Below are 20,143 nucleotides of genomic sequence, written 5' to 3' on the forward strand. Positions count from 1 at the left end.
AAATAAAAGTCATACAAGTACAGGCACAAATAACATTTATTGTATTTTTTCTCATTACAAAAGCAATACATATTTATTTTATAAATTTGAAGTTATAGGAATTCACAAGAAAGTAATTTTTAAAAAATTATCACTCAGAGATAACTATTTCAACATTTTTTGCATGTATTCTATTGTTCTTATGCATGCACTCTGTATATTATATAACTTTTAAAATTAGACTAATTGCTTTAAACTTGAGTTTAAAAAGCTTAATAACCATAAGAATTAAGTTGAACACTTAAATAATCTTAGTTAGAGATTAAACTGAACCTTATTTTACTTAGCTTCCTATGGATGCAATTTATAGAAATTAGACGATATCAACAAATTAGCTCAACATTTGAAACTAAACTAAAGGCAAAATAGATGAAATTATAAATATTTTTTAATTGCCCACAAATATCTCCTTGTGACTACCAAATAAATCTGAGATCAGGTCACTTTAAGGGACTTCAAACTTACACTGATTTAAGCTCCCTAGAAGATAATGTTTGTGGTACCATCCACCCCAATGGTATTTTTTTAAAGCTATTTTGGCTCTGTTTCTTGGGTCAAAATTGAATTAGTACAATTTTTGTTCAACTCATTGTCATTAGTTCATGTAATTTCTTCACTAAACTGAGTTGCAACAGGAAATCAAATTTTAAACCAGATTTATATGCTAAATAAAAGAGAAGATGACCAAGATAGAATCTTAATTATCTGATATATTGGATTCTCTCTCTTATTGTGATTGGATATAGAGTAATTGACTATAACATCAAGTACTACATATCCTTTGTTGAGTGGTGTATCTTTAACTTAAAAGCTACATTTACCATTTGGACTATGAATTTTAGTTTATGTCCATATCCACATTATGATTTATGGACCATTATATTCATGTAATATATTTATTTCTGCTAAGTTTTGCATTACGTATTGAGCCTTAAGAGGCTTAATAAGTTTGAAAATGATGAGTAATCAAACTGAAACAATATGGTTTTGATATTAACATTATTATGCATGTATATAAACAAATGAATGCATTCTGATACATTTTTGTTGTTATAAGCTTTCCTATAAATAGATAAGAATCATGGATTCTTAACCTTTTTTGTGATATGAGCTCCTTTGGCCATCTAGTTTGGCCTATAAACCCCTCTCAGAATAATGTTTTTAAGGTATAATATAATACAAATAGAAATAAAAAAGCTTGTACATTTAAATATAGTTTTTGCATGGACCATAGGTTAAAGACCCTCAGCATCAAGATTTTGAACAGCCCTTTACTTAATATATCAAAAAGTGCCTGAGAACATATCTAAATAGGAAAATTTCTTGAACATATAAGAGCCAAACTGACATATCTTCATTAAACACATATTTTAATAAAGCCCTTAGGTTATATTTTGTATATGTGTATTATTTTTGCCTTTAGATCTGGAAGTAAGAATTTTCATCAGTTTAAGAATAAGTGTATGATAATAGAGATTTGTAGAAGAGTGGTTTTGTTATGGACACATATTCCTGTGTTATCTAGCAGAGCTCTAATATCTTCATATCCATATATGTGACTTTAAAGTTAAAGTTGAGCATTTTATTACATTATAAATTTTGAGCCTTGCCCAATTCAACTGTACATTGGAGCATAGATTGGTTGATTAAGGTATGAGTTTAGTGAAAAAGAAGGTAGGGATGAAAGTACAGAAGGAAGGAGCTCAGTGGTGACAGAAATAGAACCGATGGAGACAGAATTGGAAGATGAAGTAGGATGTGGAAAAAAAACACCACAAACTACAACACTAAAAAAACACAGTACAAAAAAGAGAAAAATAAGAGAAGGAAAGACCTATCGTGTCTAATTAGCTGTTCACTTTCCACAAGTCCGCATGTCCTAGAATATTTGGAAATTACATTTCATCTTTTGTGTGGCACTACGTATCTCAGATGAGTATAATGGTATTTTACCTATTAAAAAATAAGTTAACCAGGCTGGTGTGGCTCAGTGGATTGAGTGCTGGCCTGCAAACCAAAGGGTCACTGGTTCAATTCCCAGTTGGAATTGCGGTACAGGTCCCCAGTAGGGGGCACGTGAGAGGCAACCACATATTGATGCTTCTCTCTTCCTCTTTCTCCCTCCCTTCCCTTCTCTCTAAAAATAAATAAATAAAATCTTTAAAAAATTAGTTAAATAATGGTTGACTTTCTTTTAAGTCCCTCATATAATTTTCTCATTTAATGGATATTATAGTCCCATTATTTTCATCCTCTCTCTTTTTTCATGGAATGGGTAGAAAGAGACCTGAACTAAAAGAAGTATTGTACTGATATATTATTGAAACCATACCACTTAATGTGAGTATCCGTAGGGGTAGTCACCTGTTTACAGAGAGTTTTTCTTTTGCTTTTTTCTAACACTCTGCTGTCTTCTTTGATCTGTATATACTGAAACCGGTTTTCAGAGTTTCTTTTACATATCAAATATCTTTTGCTTGTGTATTTGCCTGCTATTTAGATCAGAAGATAGAAAGATCCCTCATATTAGAACAGAGGGTATAAAAAAGAAATAAATAATAGACATTAGAAACTCAAATTCTATAGGATAAAAAGACAGGGTATATGATGTTTAAGGCATAACCAGTTTAGGTCTTTTCTTGATTCTATTTTAAAACAATGTTATTATTACTACACTCAATTACCACACACTCCATAGACTGTACAGCCTAGAGGGATGTTCTAACTCCTGTCCAAATCCAAACCCCTCTAAGATTCCACTTATATAGAGGCACTCACATACAATGTAAAGAATGAAATGAAGAACTACTTACAAGTCTTGTCAGATTGAGAGTGGATGGTGGGTAGTTGCTGAATACTCCAAACATCAGAATGCTTTTGAGACCAAAGAAAAATTAGATTCATTGCGTTCTTTAACCATAGGAAGGAAAATCGATTCTATGGGGAGAGGAAATACTGTCTCTGTGCTCCACGTATTATTGTAGCATAAGCTTGGAATTGCTGCTAAGCCCTTTTGGAGAAAAGCTCTCCACAGATTGCTGAGGTTAAGACTGTGTTGTGTTCCTTGGAGAAGTGTCTGTTCAAGTCCTTTGCCCATTTTTTAATTGGGTTGTTTGTCTTCCTACAGTGGAGTCGTGTGAGTTCTTTATATATTTTGGAGATCAGGCCCCTGTCTGAGGTATCATTAGCAAATATGTTTTCCCATACTGTTGGTTCTCTTTGTAATTTGGTGCTGTTTTCTTTAGCCATGCAGAAGCTTTTTATTTTGATGAGGTCCCATTTGTTTATTCTTTCCTTTATGTCCCTTGCTTTAGGGGACATGTCTGTGCATGGATGGAACTGGAGAGCATTATGTTAAGTGAAATAAGCCAGACGGTGAGGGACAAATACCATATGATCTCACCTTTAACTGGAACATAATCAATAGAAGAAAAAAGCAAACAAAATATAACCAGAGACATTGAAGTTAAGAACAATCTAACAATGGGCAGGGGGGAGTGGGGAGGGGACAGTGAGGAGAGGGGATTACAGGAACTACTATAAAGGACACATGGACCAAATCAAGGGGGAGGGTGGAGGTGGGGGAGGGAGGTGGGTTCAGCTGGGGTGGGGTGGAGGGGTGGGGAGAAAAGGCACACAACTGTAATTGAATAACAAAAAAAAAATTTTAAAAAAAGGACTGTGTTGTGGTTTCTCAGCCTTGCTTTTTTGGCATCTCTTTGCCTTAGGCCATGGCTATTTTAAATATTTTCACATTATTATACAGAAGGAAAGTGATAGAGAACCCAACGATGTGTTACAGTTGCTCAGAAAGAGCAGAGATTAATTCAGCAGCTTGCAATTAAGGGAAAATATTTCAAGATTTTTCCTGAAGTTTTTTTTCCTTGTAAATGAGTCTCTGACTATATGATTAAAAGAAAAAAAGAATGACTGCATAACTTTAAGCTTTGCTTTGTTTATAAGTGTGTAGGTTGCAACCTGTGTCATTCCCAAATGGGAAAATTCACTACCTTGCTCTTTACAAGACTCCCTATGCCTAATAATTACAGAGAGAAATATCCATATATAAGTGGATCAAAGCATGGATTTAAAAAAGCAAACAGAAAGAAGAAGTGATTCACGGGATCTGACACCCTGTTTAACATCTCAGGGTCAAACCAATACCAAATTCCTAGGACGTAGTAGGGAGTCCAGCAGATGGTAAAGGAAGTTGCAAACGCAACTGTCATCTTTAGGGTCCTCAGCCGAGCTCTGGGTATATTGTTCTGGGATTGATTCAGTTGTAGTTCTAGTAAAAAGAGAAAAGAGTAGGTGTTCAAAGACTAGTTTTATTATGAAACTACAATGGACAAAAAGGAGGAGAGAATCACTAATTCAACCTAATGAATATAATGGAAATAAATTTCCATTGTTTTTAATAATGATAATTTGTTGGAAAAGCACATTTATATTTCAAGTTTTCCACTATATCATATAATGAATAGTTTTTACCAAATTAATCTGGATTTCAAATATGGGGTTCTCAGATTCTTAAAGTATAAATTTAAAAGAGCAGACTGAGCTTGAGTGGAATTGAATTCTCTGCATCTTGGTTGTCATGCCAACCTACCCATGTTTACTTCATACATTCCTAAATTTTATTTTTTGAGCATGCACCAGGTTATTGAAACAAAAACACCACAAGCACATATGTGAAGCTTCACATGAAATAGTCAATTACACACTCAACAATATTCTGCATATGCAACACATACACACACACACACATATACATGTGCATAGTTATTTTGTGTGGGTACAGGGGATTTGATGTGAAATAGAACAGCTTAATTTTAACAAATATATTGGCTAAAATTCAATAAGTTGTACTTTGCTACATTATACAGATCAGGTGTCGGTACAGGGTTGTGAAGGCCCAATAGGAACACTTTGCCAATGCTTATCCTGGGTAAGTGGAGTAATTGTCCTTCCATCTTTAACCCCACGTACAAACTGAGAACATTAGGAGATACAACCTCATCTGCAAATTGGAGGTAATAAAAGTATTACCTCCTGGAGTGATTGTGAACGTTAAATGAGTTAAGGCACGTAAACTGCTTAGAACAGCATCTGGCACATAGTAAGCGCCACTCTGCGTATTGCTGTTTAAAAACTGTTTACCCATGGTTAACACCAAATCTAAGGGATACATACGGTGGGGATCCTGATGAAGGACCCGAGTCAGGGTGAAGATGATTTTTGCGTTGCAGATCAACATGATGAGAAGAGGGACGATGAAGAGGCAGCTGAAGGTGAAAAAGTTGTAAAAGGCTTGGTGCCACCATTGCGGGAAGCTGCAGTGTGTTACACACTGGGAGAAACCTCCTGTTTGTCCAGAGTCGTCAGCTAAGTGAATCATTCTGAAGATATATAACTGTATAAGAAAATAAAACAATTAAAAAGTCATGTTACTGTATTTCCAACGGTATTTGCACGTTTTCTTGAAAGTTTTCTCGTCTGCATGCTGCCAGTCTTCTAGCATGTTGTTACCCAAACGCAATATTTTCCTTTTGGAATTTATGTGAAAAGTTATAAGTGGATCTTTACTTAAAATATGTTTGGGTAATGTGAATGGATCTATAGGATTTTGGAGTTTTGGAAATTATTTCAAACTTGCAGAGCAATCCTCAACCGAGGATATAAACCTTGTTTGTATTTCAATTTCAGGTGCAATTATTCTGAGTAAACTTTGCAAGTAATTTTGTTTATTGTTCCATCTGCAGCACCTAAAACTGTGTCTGGCGTTTAAAATGTGCCCCCAAGATATGTATTTAAATTTTATTTTTGAGGCAGAAAACCCCAATAAAATGGTCAAAAGACATGAACAGACAGTTCATTAAAAAAGATACAGCACTTAAGCATATGAAACGATGTTCAAGCTCACTCATGATAAGAGAAATGCCAATTAAGGCCACACTGAAATGCCATCATCACTGTCAAATGGGCAAAAATTAGAAAGAATAGCAACATAGTCTCATAGCCAGGCTGTGGGGAAACAGGGACTCACATACATTGCTAGCAAGGATGAAAATTGGTATGACCACAAGGAGCAATATTTGGCAATAAGTAGCATAATACATATGTATTTACCTTTGATCCAGCAATTCTATATACAGGAATTTACTCTGAAGATATACCCCTACCTCCATTATATGAAAATACATTTGCACAGGTTATTCATTGATGCGTTGTTTGTAATGGGAAAACATTGAAAACAGCTACGAGTATTTGGGGAATCTGAGGTATGAATATTCCAGAAATCTTCGTACAATTCTGGCAAACTTTCTCTAAGTATGAAATTATGTTTTTTAAAGCACAACTTGAATCAACTATTAAAGAAATAGTTTTCAAAAGTAATTGCAAGTAGTTTTCAAAAACAAGTTGCAGTGGACATTGCTCAATCTTTTCCCATTCATCAAGCACACTCCTTACCAAGTTATGTCCAAGCTTTTCCATGGAGAAACTTCAATTTACCATGAAATATTAATAAGATGAAAAGATAAGAGTGCCAGAACTCTTTAGTGTTTTTAAAAAAATTTTATTTATGTTTAGAGAGAGGGGAAGGGAGGGAGAAAGAGATGGAGAGAAACATTGATTGGTTGCCTCTTGCATGCCCCCAACCCAGGCAGTGCCCTGACTGGGCAATCAAATCAGTGACCTTTGCTTTTTTGGGATGATGCCCAACCAACTGAGCCACACTGGTCAGGGCTATGCCCCCGTACTTTAAACCCGATAACAAGTAAATTCAAACAAAAATGTTACAGAATTTTTTTCCTGTATAGTTTTACTTCTTCTTTTTAAAAATTGAGATATAATTGACACATAACATTATATTGGTTTTGGGTGTACAACATAATGATTAGGTATTTGTATACAGGGGTGAGCCAGTGTAAGCTTGCAGTTGTTCTTATGGAAAAATAATACAATAATTAATAAATAATATAAGAATAAATTCTATTTTTCATCTACTCAGAACTGTAAACCTACTTTTGCCAACCTGTGTATATTTGAAATGACAACCACAGTAAGTCCAGTTAACATCTGTGGCCATACATAGTTACAGATTTTCTTTTTGTTGTGAAAACTCTCAGCAACTTGTTTAGCAGCTTTTAAGCACAGTATCGCCACCATGCTGTATCTTACATCCCCATGACATTTACAACTAGACTTTTGGGTGGTTTGATCTCCTTCATGCCCCTGCTGCCACAGCACCCCCCACCCTGGTCTGACAACCACCAATCTTCTCTCTGTATCTATGAGCTGAATTTTAAAATTTTATTTATTTATTTTAAACTATTGTACAAATACATAATATCATTCCATATTTATCTTTTTTTGTCTGACTTGTTTCACTTAGCACAGTGCCCTCAAAGTCCATCCATGTTGTCAGTAATGGCAAATTTCCTTCTTTTTTATGACTGAACAATATTCCATTTTGTGTGCATGTGTATTTATATGATCACATTTCTTTTATCCATTCATCTATCAATGGATACAGGTAATTTCCATATCTTGGCTGTTGTACCTAATGTTACAGAGAACATGGGAGTGCATGTATATTTTTTAATTTAGTGTGTTTGTTTTCTCCAGATAAATACACTGAAATGTACTGCTGGATCATATAGTAGTTTTGTTTTTAACTTTTTGAGGAACATTTATATTGCTTTCTACAGTGGCTGTGTCAACTTACATTCCCACCAGCAGTGCACACGGTTTCTTTGTCCACATCTTCATCAACACTTGCTATTTCTTGTCTTTTTGATAACAGCCATTCTTACAGGTTGTGAGATGATACTGCATTGTGGCTTTGATTTGAATTTTCCTGATCATTAGTAAGGTTGAGCACCTCTTCATGTACCTATAGGGCATTTCTATATCTTCTTTGGAAGAATATCTATTCAAACCCTTTCCTCATTTTTAATTGAATTGTTTTTTTTTCTGCTTAGTTATATAAGTCCTTTATATACATTTTTAACTAATGATGGCATCTGTTCTGAGAAGTGCATCATTAGGGGTCAAGATGGGGAAATGTGGTACTCCAAGCCTTCCACAATGACATCCAAAATACCACTAAACTACATAACAAACCACCTAAAATCCGTCCAGTTAAATGGGATTTCTATAACTAGGGATTTAAAGAAGATGCCACATTGAGACTGGTAGGTTTGGAGATGCAGAATGGGCTGAATGACAAAGAATCTTAAAAACAGCAAGAGAAAAGTTATTTACCTACAAGGGAGCTCCCATAAGACTGTCAGCTGATTTCTTAACAGAAGTTTTATAGGCTAGAAGGGAATGGCAAGAAATATTCAAAGCGATGCAAGGACCTGCAACACAGATTGATCTCCCCAGCAAAGCTATCATTTATAATTGAAGGGCAGAGAAAGAGCTTCCCAGACAAGAAAAAGCTAAAGGAGTTTATAACCACCAAACCAGTATTACATGGAATGTTAAAGAGTCTTCGTTAAGAAGTAGAAGAAAAAGCCCCATCAAAAATATGAACAAAAAATGACAATAAATACATATCTGTTGACAATTGAATCTAAAATAAAAATAGAAGAACAAGCAGACTAGAACAGACTCATAGATACAGGGAACATTTTGATGATTGCCAGATGGGAGGGGCACTGGAGGGCTGGCGGAAAAGGTGAAAGGATTCAGAAGTACAAATTGGTTGTTACAGAATAGTCATGGAAATGTAATTTTCAGCATAGGGAAGGTAGTCAGTACTATTCTAATAACTATGTTGGTGTCTGATGGGTATGAGATTATTGGGATGATCACATAGTAAGTTAGAGAATGTCTAATCACTGAGGTATACACCTGAAATTAATATAATATTGTATGTCAACTGTAATTGAAAAAAAAAGGATTTAAAAAAGGAATGAAATTCTGATACGCGCTACATGGATGGACTTTGAAAACATTAGGCTAAGTGAAACAGGCAGACACAAAAGGACAAATATCGTATGATTCCACTTACATGAAGTATCTAGCATAGGTAACTATAAACACAATAAGCAAAAGAGTGGTAACGGCTGTGGAGAAGGAGATGGGAGTTGCTGTTAGTAGACACAGAGTTTCAGTTGCAGTTTGAGGTGACGATGCTGCTCTGGAGATGGACAGACGGTGGTGATGGCTGCACAGCAGTGTGAATGTACTTAATGCCGCTGCGTTGTCCACTTAAAGATGAATGATATGGTCAATTTTACGTTATGTGTACTTCAGCAGAATTTTAAAGAAATATTTATCTGTCAGAGATATAGCCTGAGATGCCTGTGACTGCTTTAAAATGCTCCCCCTCACAAATGGAGATTTCCCTTACAAATGTAAATGGTTTTTATAAAGGGAAACTTGGTTTTTTTTCAGAGCTTCTCCCATATCTGCTGTTTCTTAAAATTAACTAGCCTAAAATAATCTTTATGCCAAAATGACAGATTTTGGGGTGACAAATTCTGTTCCTCTATAGCTCCTAGGCAATAAACCTGTACAGCATGTTACTGTACTGAATACTATCAGCAACTGTAACACAACAGGAAGCATTTGTGAAATGCATTTTGATAGGAGGGCTACAACATTCACCAGCTGATTGGAATTGTTCAGCTCCATTATAGTCTTATGGGACACTGTCATGTATATGGTTGAGGGAGATCGACTGTAATTTGGATATAAATACAGTCATTTATGACCCTTTGACAGACACGTGATTTACAAATATTTTCTTCTAGTTGGTAGGTTGTCTTTTAATTTTGTTGATATTTTCCTTTGCTGTACAGTAGCTTTCAGTGTGATATAGTTCCACTTGTTTATTTTTGCTTTTGTTGCCAAGGTTTATTTTAAGCAAATGAGGGACAGCATTTTTTTTTAAGTTTTTGATTGAATTAGTACATTTAATTAATTTAACAAGTTAGGTAGTTCTTTCATTTTTGAGGTGATAGCACCAGAGTGGAATATGCTTTTTATTCTTATTTTTTAAATTTATTTTTAGAGAGGGAGGAAGGGATGGAAAAAGAGAGGGAGAGAATCATTGATGTGAGAGAGAAACATCAATTGGTTGCCTCTCGCACATGCCCCCACCAGGGACTGAACCTGAAACCCAAGAATGTGAACTGACAGGGAAACCAGGAATCAAACTGGTGACCTCTTGCTTTGAGGTATGATTCCCAACCAAGTGAACCACACCAGTCAGGGCTGGGATATGATCTTTAAAAAAAATACTATATTTCCTTTCTTTGATTTTACAGTAGAAAAATTTTAGTAACATATAAATATAACATAAATATAAGTAAATATAATATAGAATACAATCCTGTTTATTTTATTTGCAATTAAAATGTTGATTTTGTTTCGAGGGCAAAGAGAATTTTAAAATCATTCCACTAGAGGGCGCCCAATGACCATATCATTAATCTTAAAATCAAGATTAACTCGAATATGCTGTCAGCTAATTCTATTTTGTGACCCAGAACAACTTTTTCCTCAATACAAAGGGACCATTTAAGTTTTCTATTCTTCTTTTCGAGCCACCTTATTTAAAGTTCAGTTTTTAATTAGACCCAGCAGATGTGAGTTGAAGTCTCTGGGAGGACTACTAGAATCAGAGAGTCTTATATTTCCTTAAAAATCTTTGCTTGACTTTATTCTCAGCACTGGGCCACATTTTCACTCTAATATTTTAATTTTTAAGTTGTAATGATGAAGTTTTCAATAATAATGACTTCAAAATATACTATTATGATGTGAGTTTTGGTTATCTTTTTAAATTTTTATAAATGCTTATTTTTAAAGCAACTCCTTGATCAAAAACTATACTAGATGCTTATCTGCACTAAAAGGTAAATCTGATATTCTACTATCATGGAATTAAATATTTGGTAGGGAAGATAATAGCATGTATGTGACACCTGCAATACAAGATTGACTGATAAGTTCAAAAAAGAAAGTATAGTTAGACGGTATGGAAAATCAGAATGTTACTTGCCCATAAACTAATTGGTTTTAGACTTGGTTTAGTTTATTTTATGCTCCAAGACCATGTTCATTTTAATGATTATTAGAGGGATCATTTTACTTCCAGTGGTTCTTTTGTCCTTGTATTGTATTTCTTTAATTTCTTTGTGTTTCTCCCTTCTCATCCCTGGCCCCAGGTTCATCCATGTTTTCCTTATTTAATCATAAACAAGAGCAATCTGTTTTCCTTCTTTACAGTCAATCGCAGGTGCTCATTTCTCTTTAGAATTCTTTTAACCCTCACCTTACCCCACACTAACCTTCAGATGATGTGCTTCAATTTCCTCATCTATAAAACAGAGATGTTAATAGTAGACACCCCTAGGGGCTGTCATAACAATTAAAAGAATTAATACTTAGAAAGTGCTGAGAATAGTGCCTGGCACAAATACTATATAAATTATACCAGTTATTATAATGCAATGTATGAGGCACATAACTTACAAATATGCATCCATATATATGTATATATAATTTATATATTTATAAATATATGCCATATATTTTTTTCCTGAAATCTCTTAACCATTTCTCCTCATGTTAAAAATTTCCTGTCTTCCAGTTAAAGGTGAGATCATATGGTATTTGTCCCTCACCGCCTGGCTTATTTCACTTAGCATAATGCTCTCCAGTTTCATCCATGCTGTTGCAAAGGGTATAAGCTCCTTCTTTCTCTCTGCTGCATAGAATTCCATTGTGTAAATATACCATAGATTTTGGATCCACTCGTTTGCTGATAGGCACTTAGGTTGCTTCCAGTACTTGGCTATTGTAAATTGTGCTTCTATGAACATTGGGGTGCACAGGTTCTTTTGGATTGGTGTTTCAGGGTTCTTAAGGTATAATCCCAGCAGCGGAATTGCTGGGTCAAAGGGCAGTTCCATTTTTAGTTTTCTGAGGAAATTCTATACTGTTTTCCACAGTGGCCTCACCAGTCTGCATTCCCACCAACAATGTACTAGGGCTCCCTTTACACAATGGAATTCTATGCAGCAGAGAGAAATAAGGAGCTTACACCCTTTGCAAATAGCATGGATGGAACTGGAGAGCATTATGCTAAGTGAAATAAGCCAGGCAGTGAGGGACAAATACCATATGATCTCACCTTTAACTGGAACATAATCAACAAAAGAAAAAAGCAAACAAAATACAACCAGAGACATTGACGGGGGGAACAGTCTAGCAGTGGCCAGGGGGGAGTGGGGTGGGGACAGTGGAAAGAGGGGATTGCAGGAACTATTATAAAGGACACATGGACAAAATCGGGGGGGATGGTGGGGGGGGAGGGAGGTGGGTTCAGCTGGGGTTGGGGGGAGGGAAGGGGAGAAAAGGCATACAACTGTAATTGAATAACAATAAAAATTAAAAAAAAATTCCTGTCTTTTCCTTCTCCAGGAAAAAAAGAAATAGACAATGTTTCAGTGTGGTATAGTGTAGTAGTTAATAGCTCTGAATGTGGAGTTAATTAGATGCACTGATACCTCTGCTTATAGATGGTAATGTTGGGCATGTTATATAACATTCTTATCCTTAGTTTCTTCATGAATAAAATAAGGACAATAATATCTAATTTATAGGGTTGTTGGGAGCCTTACTTAAAGTAATGCGCATAAAAGCAGTTAGCATAATTCCTGCCCAATATTTATGTCCTCCATAATTATTACTAGTCATCATCAGCATTGTTGTTGTTATTTCTATTAGTATGCTGTTACTGTGTTCCAGGTCAGTTCTCAGCATATTGTACGTGTTTGATGAGTATTTACGAATTTCAACTGCTTGTCAAGCTTGGAAGTGCTTTCTAGCCCTATAAATTCTCTGCGTCAACACAAGTCTCCACATCTTCAGACCACACACCTTTACACCAAGCACTAAAAAATGGCTCATGTGTCTTGCCTGCAGGCCTTTAGAATTTTAATACTGTCAATATGCAGTGCTTCATATTGAACGGTGGTATGAGCTAGTGGTATGACTCTGTCTGCAAATAATCTGCTGCTCTGGGATTCTTGTGGTTTTAAATGACTGTCATTGGAAATGATGTCAATTTTAATTATATATGGACACATCTAATTCAGGAAGTCTTTTCTCCTCAACGTATACTTACCAGCCTAACCACAGATGCTCTTCCATTAGATCTTCTTTCAGGTCACGTTTGTTGCTTTTTTTTCTCCTTTATTTTTCATTTTTCTTTTCTTTCCCTCCCTCACTCCCTCCTTTCCTTCGCCCTCCTACTTTTAGAAATGATGGCCCCAAGACTTGATTTATTATGCTCTGACACATACACCTTTCCAGAATGAGTGGGTTAGTCTGGCGCCTATGGAGTAGGTTGGCCACATTTACTTATCAGTCAGAATAAGCATGATAATTTTGAGAAATTTGAAATAATCAACCTTTATATAACCAAGTCGTTTTGCTGTATGGGTATATTAATACCCATACTTCCCTATTATCTTTCTCTCCTGACTTGATGAAAGAAGGCATGAAGACAGGAAAGAAATGAATGAACATTACCTGAGTGGTTACAAAGTCTTGTACTAGATGATTTTATATGTCTTATTCTTTATAATTTATTCTTCACAATTGCATTTAAATTTAGTTAAGTAATTTACACAGAATCACATAGCTGGTAGGAGATAGTATTGAGATTTGAAGCCAACTTTGTTTGAATCCAATACCCATGCCATTTCTACCATGTCATTGCCTGTCACAGTTTGTTACAGGGATATGTGAGGTCTTCAGAGACATTATGATTGGGGCTCATGAATACCAAGCATAGAATTGGGCCTCCTTATCCCTGTTCAGCCAGAGCAGATCCACTTATATCTGTTTCATTTATTGGGGCTCCACATAGAATTTTTAAAAATTCCATTACTAGTAAAAAGTTTAGAAGTTCCTACAGTATACTATGCTGAAATTTATGGAAATATATCCCCAAACTATCAGAGAATTTAGTTTCTGAGGTTAGTAATCAGAAAGTTGGAAAACTGAGGTGGCCAATTTGAAATTTGGTTTTTCTGCCCTGTAGCAAAATATCATAAATTCCTAGATTGCCAGGCCTAAATTTTGATAACACACTTGTTGAATTTTTCTAACATCATAATGAATTCCTCAAGTAACAGAAAATTAACATATACACCAGGGGTTGAAGGTCGAAGTCATCCTTTCAATGTAAATTAGTCATGACGGATGCATCTTTGACAGTGGGCTTGTGTGCAGAGCGCTTGAAGCCTGAGGTCCTGCGTCACCGTCTACAAATGAAAAGCCCTCCCCTTCTCTTGTCTTCCACATCAAATATACATAACGTAGGTCACAGGGCTGACCAACGTTATTCAGAGAGATAGCAGAGAACTGTCATAGAAAGGAAAACTGGCCTTGAGAAAAAGACAACAGGCCAGTGACTCTGGGAAAGCCAGGGAATCCCTTTAACCCTGGGGTTTTCAAACTGCGGGTTGTGCCTACTAGTCAGTCATAATCAACAGTAAAGAATAATATGGAACAGAGTGGGTATTTATTTCATTAAAACCTTTTGTCAGTCGTAGGTGTGTGGGCGAAAGGCAGGCAGACAGACAGGCAAACCATGTCTCCACCCAGTGTGCATTTCTTACTTTGGGTTACCACCAGAAAAAGTTTGAATGTCATTATTTTCAAAGGTTCTCCTTGGACATCCTCTTATGCATGAAATCAGGATAATAACATGGTTCTGATACACTTTGGAGAGTTAATGTAAATATAAAATATGTATTTTAGGTTTTTCAGGAAACTTCACAAAGTTCTTTTATAGAAAGTAAAGATGGGTCATTTGTCTCACACAAAATATAGTATCATTATTTTCTGTGGCTCGTAATCACATAAATATCTCAGGTAGAGCAATGTATTTGAGGTCAGCCTATTTATTATTTAAAACTCCTAAACAATTTAATTTCGTATGTTTTTTTTATTACAATACATCAAGATATATAAGTATTTGGCATTTTCTTCCTATTAGTGCTGTGCTGTACTCAGATGAAAATAATTGAGTTAATAAATCAATGTTTTATTTACAGCCTCTGGGAGAGTTCTTTTAAAAGACAAGGACATTGTGGGTTTGTGTTGCAGTTATGATCATAAACTAACTTATTTTTATTTGTTTCAACTTTCACCTACATCAGTATTCCAAATTACCAACTAGTTTCCAAATAGCTGTACTTACACAAAGACCTTATATTGCTAATATTATGTTCTAACACAAATGTTCTTAGCTCTTTTCAAAGCCTGCTTTCCTTCCTTGTCAAATAGACAGACAGGCGGACCAAGAAACAAACACTCCTCAACGTGTCTGTTTCAATGGTTTTACTGAAAACTTCTTGGCTAAAAATATTGGAACTTTATTTTACTCCCCTCTATTACTAACCTCCTGTTACTAAAGCCCATTTGTTGCCAAGCTTTGCTTTTTGTTTGAAATGTCCCTTGTAATTATTATCAATTCCCTCTGACACCACCTTCATCCCCAACCTAATCACCTCTTTGCCAGATGATCTAAATTCTTTGTCTCTCTCTTCTCTCCGTAACTTTTCTCAAAATATTTTGGTTAAAAATCATTTTAGTAATGTATAACAAGATGACTATAGTTTATACTGCTGTATGACATACAGGAAAAGCTGTAAAGAGAGTAAATCCTAAGTGTTCTCATTGCGAAGAGAAAAATTGTTTTCTTTTTCCTTGCTGTATTTCTATGAGATGATAGATTAGCTGCACCTGTTGTGGTAATCCTAGGTCTTTTTTTAAGGTAAAGTGGTATATTTACTCAGCTACAATTAAGTTAAATCACTCAAAGTACTAGAACAACATCATATAAATACATGTCAAAGGTTATGTTTAGAATATTGATAAAAATTAAAAAATGCTAAAATTAGTCATGATATCAGTAACCAAAAATGTGAAAAGGATACTCTTTTTCGTATTTGTATTCAAGAGAGTTCAAAAGACTGGTGCTTTCTACATTGAGGGTATCAGAAAAAACAATAGTATATAGTTTTTCTGGAAATCAATTTAACATTATCTTTTAAGAAATCTTGAATGTTTGTACACTTTTACTCAGGTGTTCCAATTTAAAGAATGCAGAAGGCATAAGAAGACACCTGAGAGGAGGTTCCTATTGTCATGTTTGTTTTGTAATTTGGGAAAAGGCAGCAAGTGATATATTAAATAGAGGTGGGCCCCACTTGGCGCCATACCATGTCAACTGAAACTTGTGCCGACTGGAAAGGCGTCCATGCTTTTCATGGGTCTCAGCTACCACAGCAGTGTGCTAAGTGAGGACTGCCTGCACTCAGGCACTGGCTGGACCCAGGCCGAGGGCAGATGGGCGGAAGCTGCTTGTGCAGCGCTGGATCCCCGGTCATACGGAAGAGTGTGAGTGTCATGTAACAGACTTCTGCGTTTGAATTCATGCAGACATTAAAATGAAGAAGCTCCCACTTAAGGAAAGGGAAAATCATTTTATATAGCCTTTTATGAAAAAAGAAGGGCGCTACTTCTGTTTTAACTTTGATCTACATCAGTATTCCAAATCACCAACTACTTTGCAAATGGGTGTAAAAAGTGTAAACAAGCCTATAATTTAGGCTTGTTTTTTATGTCTATGTACTGATTTTCTATGACAAAAATTAATTTTTTTATTAGAGGGAAAGGGAGGGAGAAAGAGAGGGACAGAATCATTGATGTGAGAGAGAAACATGAATGGTTGCCTATTGAACACGCCCTCCCTGGGAATCAAACCTGTGACCCTTCAGTTTGCTACTAACTAAGGTATACCAGCCAAGGCTAAACAATTAATTTTATAAGCAAGAAAACAAGCAAACAAAAACTGCATTTTTCCAATACCATTTTATAATATATGTAAGTCATACCATCATGTGGTACACCTTAAAGTCATACAGTCATGTATATCAAGTCTTTCCCAGTAAAACTGGAAAACATTCCTTTTACTTTTTGCATAGGACTCACAAAAGCTCTATGGTTCCGACATTTCAGAATTTCCCCTGGCTATCAATGTTTTCTGTAATGTAAATCCACTGCACCCCCATTCATTGATTCATTCATTTAAACTTTTTTTTTTTTTTTTTAGTAAAAGGTGAAAGATTTATTTCATCTTTAAAAAAATTCCTCGGGTCCAAATATTTTGAAATTCCATGTTTGCTAGGTATCTGATTAGGTACTGGGAATATGAAATAAGTTGAACACATCAGTCTCTACTATTTAGGAGCATATACATTAAAGGCAATAATAGGCCAAAAGCCATAATCACATTACTTTATGAAAAAGAATGCTATGAGGTTAAAGAAAAGGGAGCAACCACCAAACCCAATTTCTGGCTAGTCCCAACTCTCAGTTTTTTGCTGCATCCAAACATGTCACCTATGAAAATCATACTTTCAAACTTTGCTAAAAAATATATGTGATCCTTGACTTACAATATTTCTTCTATCTAAATATCATTCCTCTTTAAAAACTCGGTCTATTCTACCTTTACCCTAAAATCTTCCTTCACCATTTTAACTCATACTCATCTTTCCCTCTTCTTACTCTTGTAATAGGTTTAAAATGATTTAGTATATACTTATACTAGTCTTTTATAAGTTTTGTCTTCACAACTGAATTACATTTTTTTAGGGCAGTTTCCATATTTCATCAGTACAAGTTCCATGTTAGGAAGCTATTTTGTGTTTATCTTCTCCAAGAAAACCAATCAATAAGCAGCACTCCAACTTTAAGGAAACAAAATGGAAGACTTCAGGACATAAGCTATAGCTAAGTAACTTCACTTCTTTTTAAAGAAAATATTTTATTTATGTATTGTTAGAGAGAGAGGTAGGGAGGGAGAAAGAGGGAGAGAAACATCAATGTGTGGTTTCCTCTTGTGTGCCCCCTACTGGGGATCTGGCCCTCAACCCAGGCATGTGCCCTGACTAGGAATCGAACCGATGAGCCTTTGGTTCACAGGCCGGCACTCAACCCACTGAGCAACACCAGCCAGGGCTGACTTTACTTCTTGACACATTCTTGTGCATTTACAAGCATACAGAGAATCATTCATTTGTTATTAAAGGATCCTTCTGTTTGCAAACATGTGTCTTTTTCTTCAGAGATGTGAGTGCTGACAAAGCAGAGAGCCTCTGTTGAAAACAATCAGGAGAGATACCCATCTGCCTCCTGTAGGAGAGGGCCTATGCCTACACCAAGAGTCTTAGAGTTTTGCTAACAGCCTGTTACATTCTAACTCACTCCAAAAAAGCCCAAGTCAACCTCACGGAAATATTCAAATTTCCAAGAGTCCAAGACTTCCCACTTTTCCTCTTTATTCAATACCACTCAGCTGCAAACTTAAGAACATGTTAACTGAGAATAGTTCTTTCTGAACTACAACAACAGAATTCTTAATGTTTCCACTCAAGAAGTTCCAAGCAAGATGTTATAAATACTTTCTATGAAAATTTCATAGTACCTAAAGATTCTGTCAATTTACCATGTCAACCAGAGCAAAAAGAAAAAATAGATGGAAGACTAAGATAGGGATGAGATAGTTTGAGAATAGCTATATTTTGGGGGAGTATTTCCTATATGGTAGTGATCATTCTAGACACCTCAATACATTAATCATCACAACAGCTGCATAAAGTAAGTATTACCTCTATTTTATAAATAAAGGAACTAGGACCCAAAGAGGCTAACAAATTTGTCGCAGTAACAGTGCCAGGATTAAACCCTACTCTCAGATGTCCAGAGCCCAAGCACAGCAATAATGCAATACCGAATGTGATGCACAATAATACAACACTCAAGTTTAGATAGGAAATCTGTGACTGCCATAGACTGACAAGTTCACGGTGATGGTTTACCTGTGGTCCTGCAAAGAGGCTACTGAGGAGCCATGCCAGGCCAATCAAAGACTGCCCCAGCCTGCTGTTGCTCACAGCTAGGGGTCTCGTGATGGCCATGGAGCGGTCCAGGCTGATCACCACCATCATGAAGGCTGGGGCGTACATGGAGAAAAGCTTCAGATAACTGAGCACTTTGCAGAGGAGCTCTCCCCCATACCATTGGACTGTAATGTTCCACATCCCGTCCAGGGGCATGACAATCAGAGTCTCCAGCAGGTTGGCTAACGTCAGATGTTTTAAAAGCACCTTCATTCTCGAGAGCTTTTTCCCTTTCCCTTTCTTCTGAGTCCACTTCTTAAGTTTCAACAAAAAAGAAGCATTGAAAGTCGTGGAGAGTAGAAAAAGGAAGAAAGTTAGTGTCACGCGGATCTTTCCGGATAAGGTCAGGGTGGGGAGATGGCCCTGCATCATCGGGCTGCTGCTGTTGATGGATGAACAGTGATTTTGATTCTGTTCAAGAGAGGCACCGTTTGCCATACTCCCCAGCTGACAGAGCTTCAAGATTTGTGTTTCTGGCACTTCTGGTATATTATTATAATTGAACCCATTTTATTTCTGTCACCGGTTTAGACTTATGTCACATTTTGTCCTGAAGGTGCTTTATATTTAATGTAAAAGATCAAGGTGAACTTGTTTTGAGGCTTATAATCCAACAGAGTGCTAAAACAGAGCATGCCAAACACATTCTGAGGGCCAGATGTAATTGTAGTACCTCAGCAGATGGTCTGGTTTTCACAACATTTTTCCTGAGTAAAGAAGGACACTTGAAGCTTAACTGTGAATTTAAAATTCACTCAGGATATTATTCAAATAACCTTAATAAAGAGATTTTCTAAAAGATGTTAGTGTTCTGTCCAACAGATGCAAAATGAAAATGAAGAGAAGAATTTAAAAAGTTAAAAATTAAAAAATTAATCTAGTTTAAAAATCTGTTGTTTTAAAAATTAATACATTTCTCAAAAATATTTGTTTTCAATCACACACTGCTGTGCATTCAAGCACTAGACAAATATGTTAATTTAGAAGCATCCTCCACAAAACACCAAATTAATACCTTAACAGGATCAGTTTGATCTAGTACAAACTGCATTCAGATTTATCAATCAATCTTAATGGCTAGATTATCCATGCTTAAGTTA

General features: G+C 35.9%; 1 protein-coding gene across 2 annotated transcripts; it reads right to left on the reverse strand.

Moving 5' to 3' along the window:
• Positions 1-3,989: 3,989 nt before the first annotated feature.
• GNRHR (gonadotropin releasing hormone receptor) lies at positions 3,990-19,500 on the reverse strand. 2 transcript variants are annotated; one of them, XM_024577598.2, is made up of 3 exons: positions 18,963-19,500; positions 5,233-5,452; positions 3,990-4,327 (listed from the first exon to the last, which is right to left on the reverse strand). In XM_024577598.2, exons 1-3 carry the CDS (start codon positions 19,479-19,481, stop codon positions 4,083-4,085), a joined length of 984 nt encoding a protein of 327 aa, XP_024433366.1. In that variant the 5' UTR covers positions 19,482-19,500; the 3' UTR covers positions 3,990-4,082. The 2 variants fall into 2 exon arrangements, with proteins under 2 accessions (XP_024433366.1, XP_024433373.1); XM_024577605.1 differs by having other exon boundaries at positions 4,085-4,327; positions 5,233-5,324; positions 18,963-19,481.
• Positions 19,501-20,143: the final 643 nt, after the last annotated feature.

The sequence above is a fragment of the Desmodus rotundus genome, chromosome 4, assembly GCF_022682495.2.
Source record: "Desmodus rotundus isolate HL8 chromosome 4, HLdesRot8A.1, whole genome shotgun sequence".
Lineage (NCBI taxonomy): Eukaryota > Metazoa > Chordata > Mammalia > Chiroptera > Phyllostomidae > Desmodus > Desmodus rotundus.

Coding starts and splice junctions, on each gene's coding strand:
- GNRHR (XM_024577598.2), bottom strand. CDS start 19,481: ATGGCAAACGGTGCCTCTCTTGAACAGAATCAAAATCACTGTTCATCC. Junction 5,453..18,962: donor GCCTCTTTGCAGGACCACAG/GTAAACCATCAC, acceptor TTTCTTATACAG/TTATATATCTTCAGAATGAT. Junction 4,328..5,232: donor CCTTCATCAGGATCCCCACC/GTATGTATCCCT, acceptor TCTTTTTACTAG/AACTACAACTGAATCAATCC.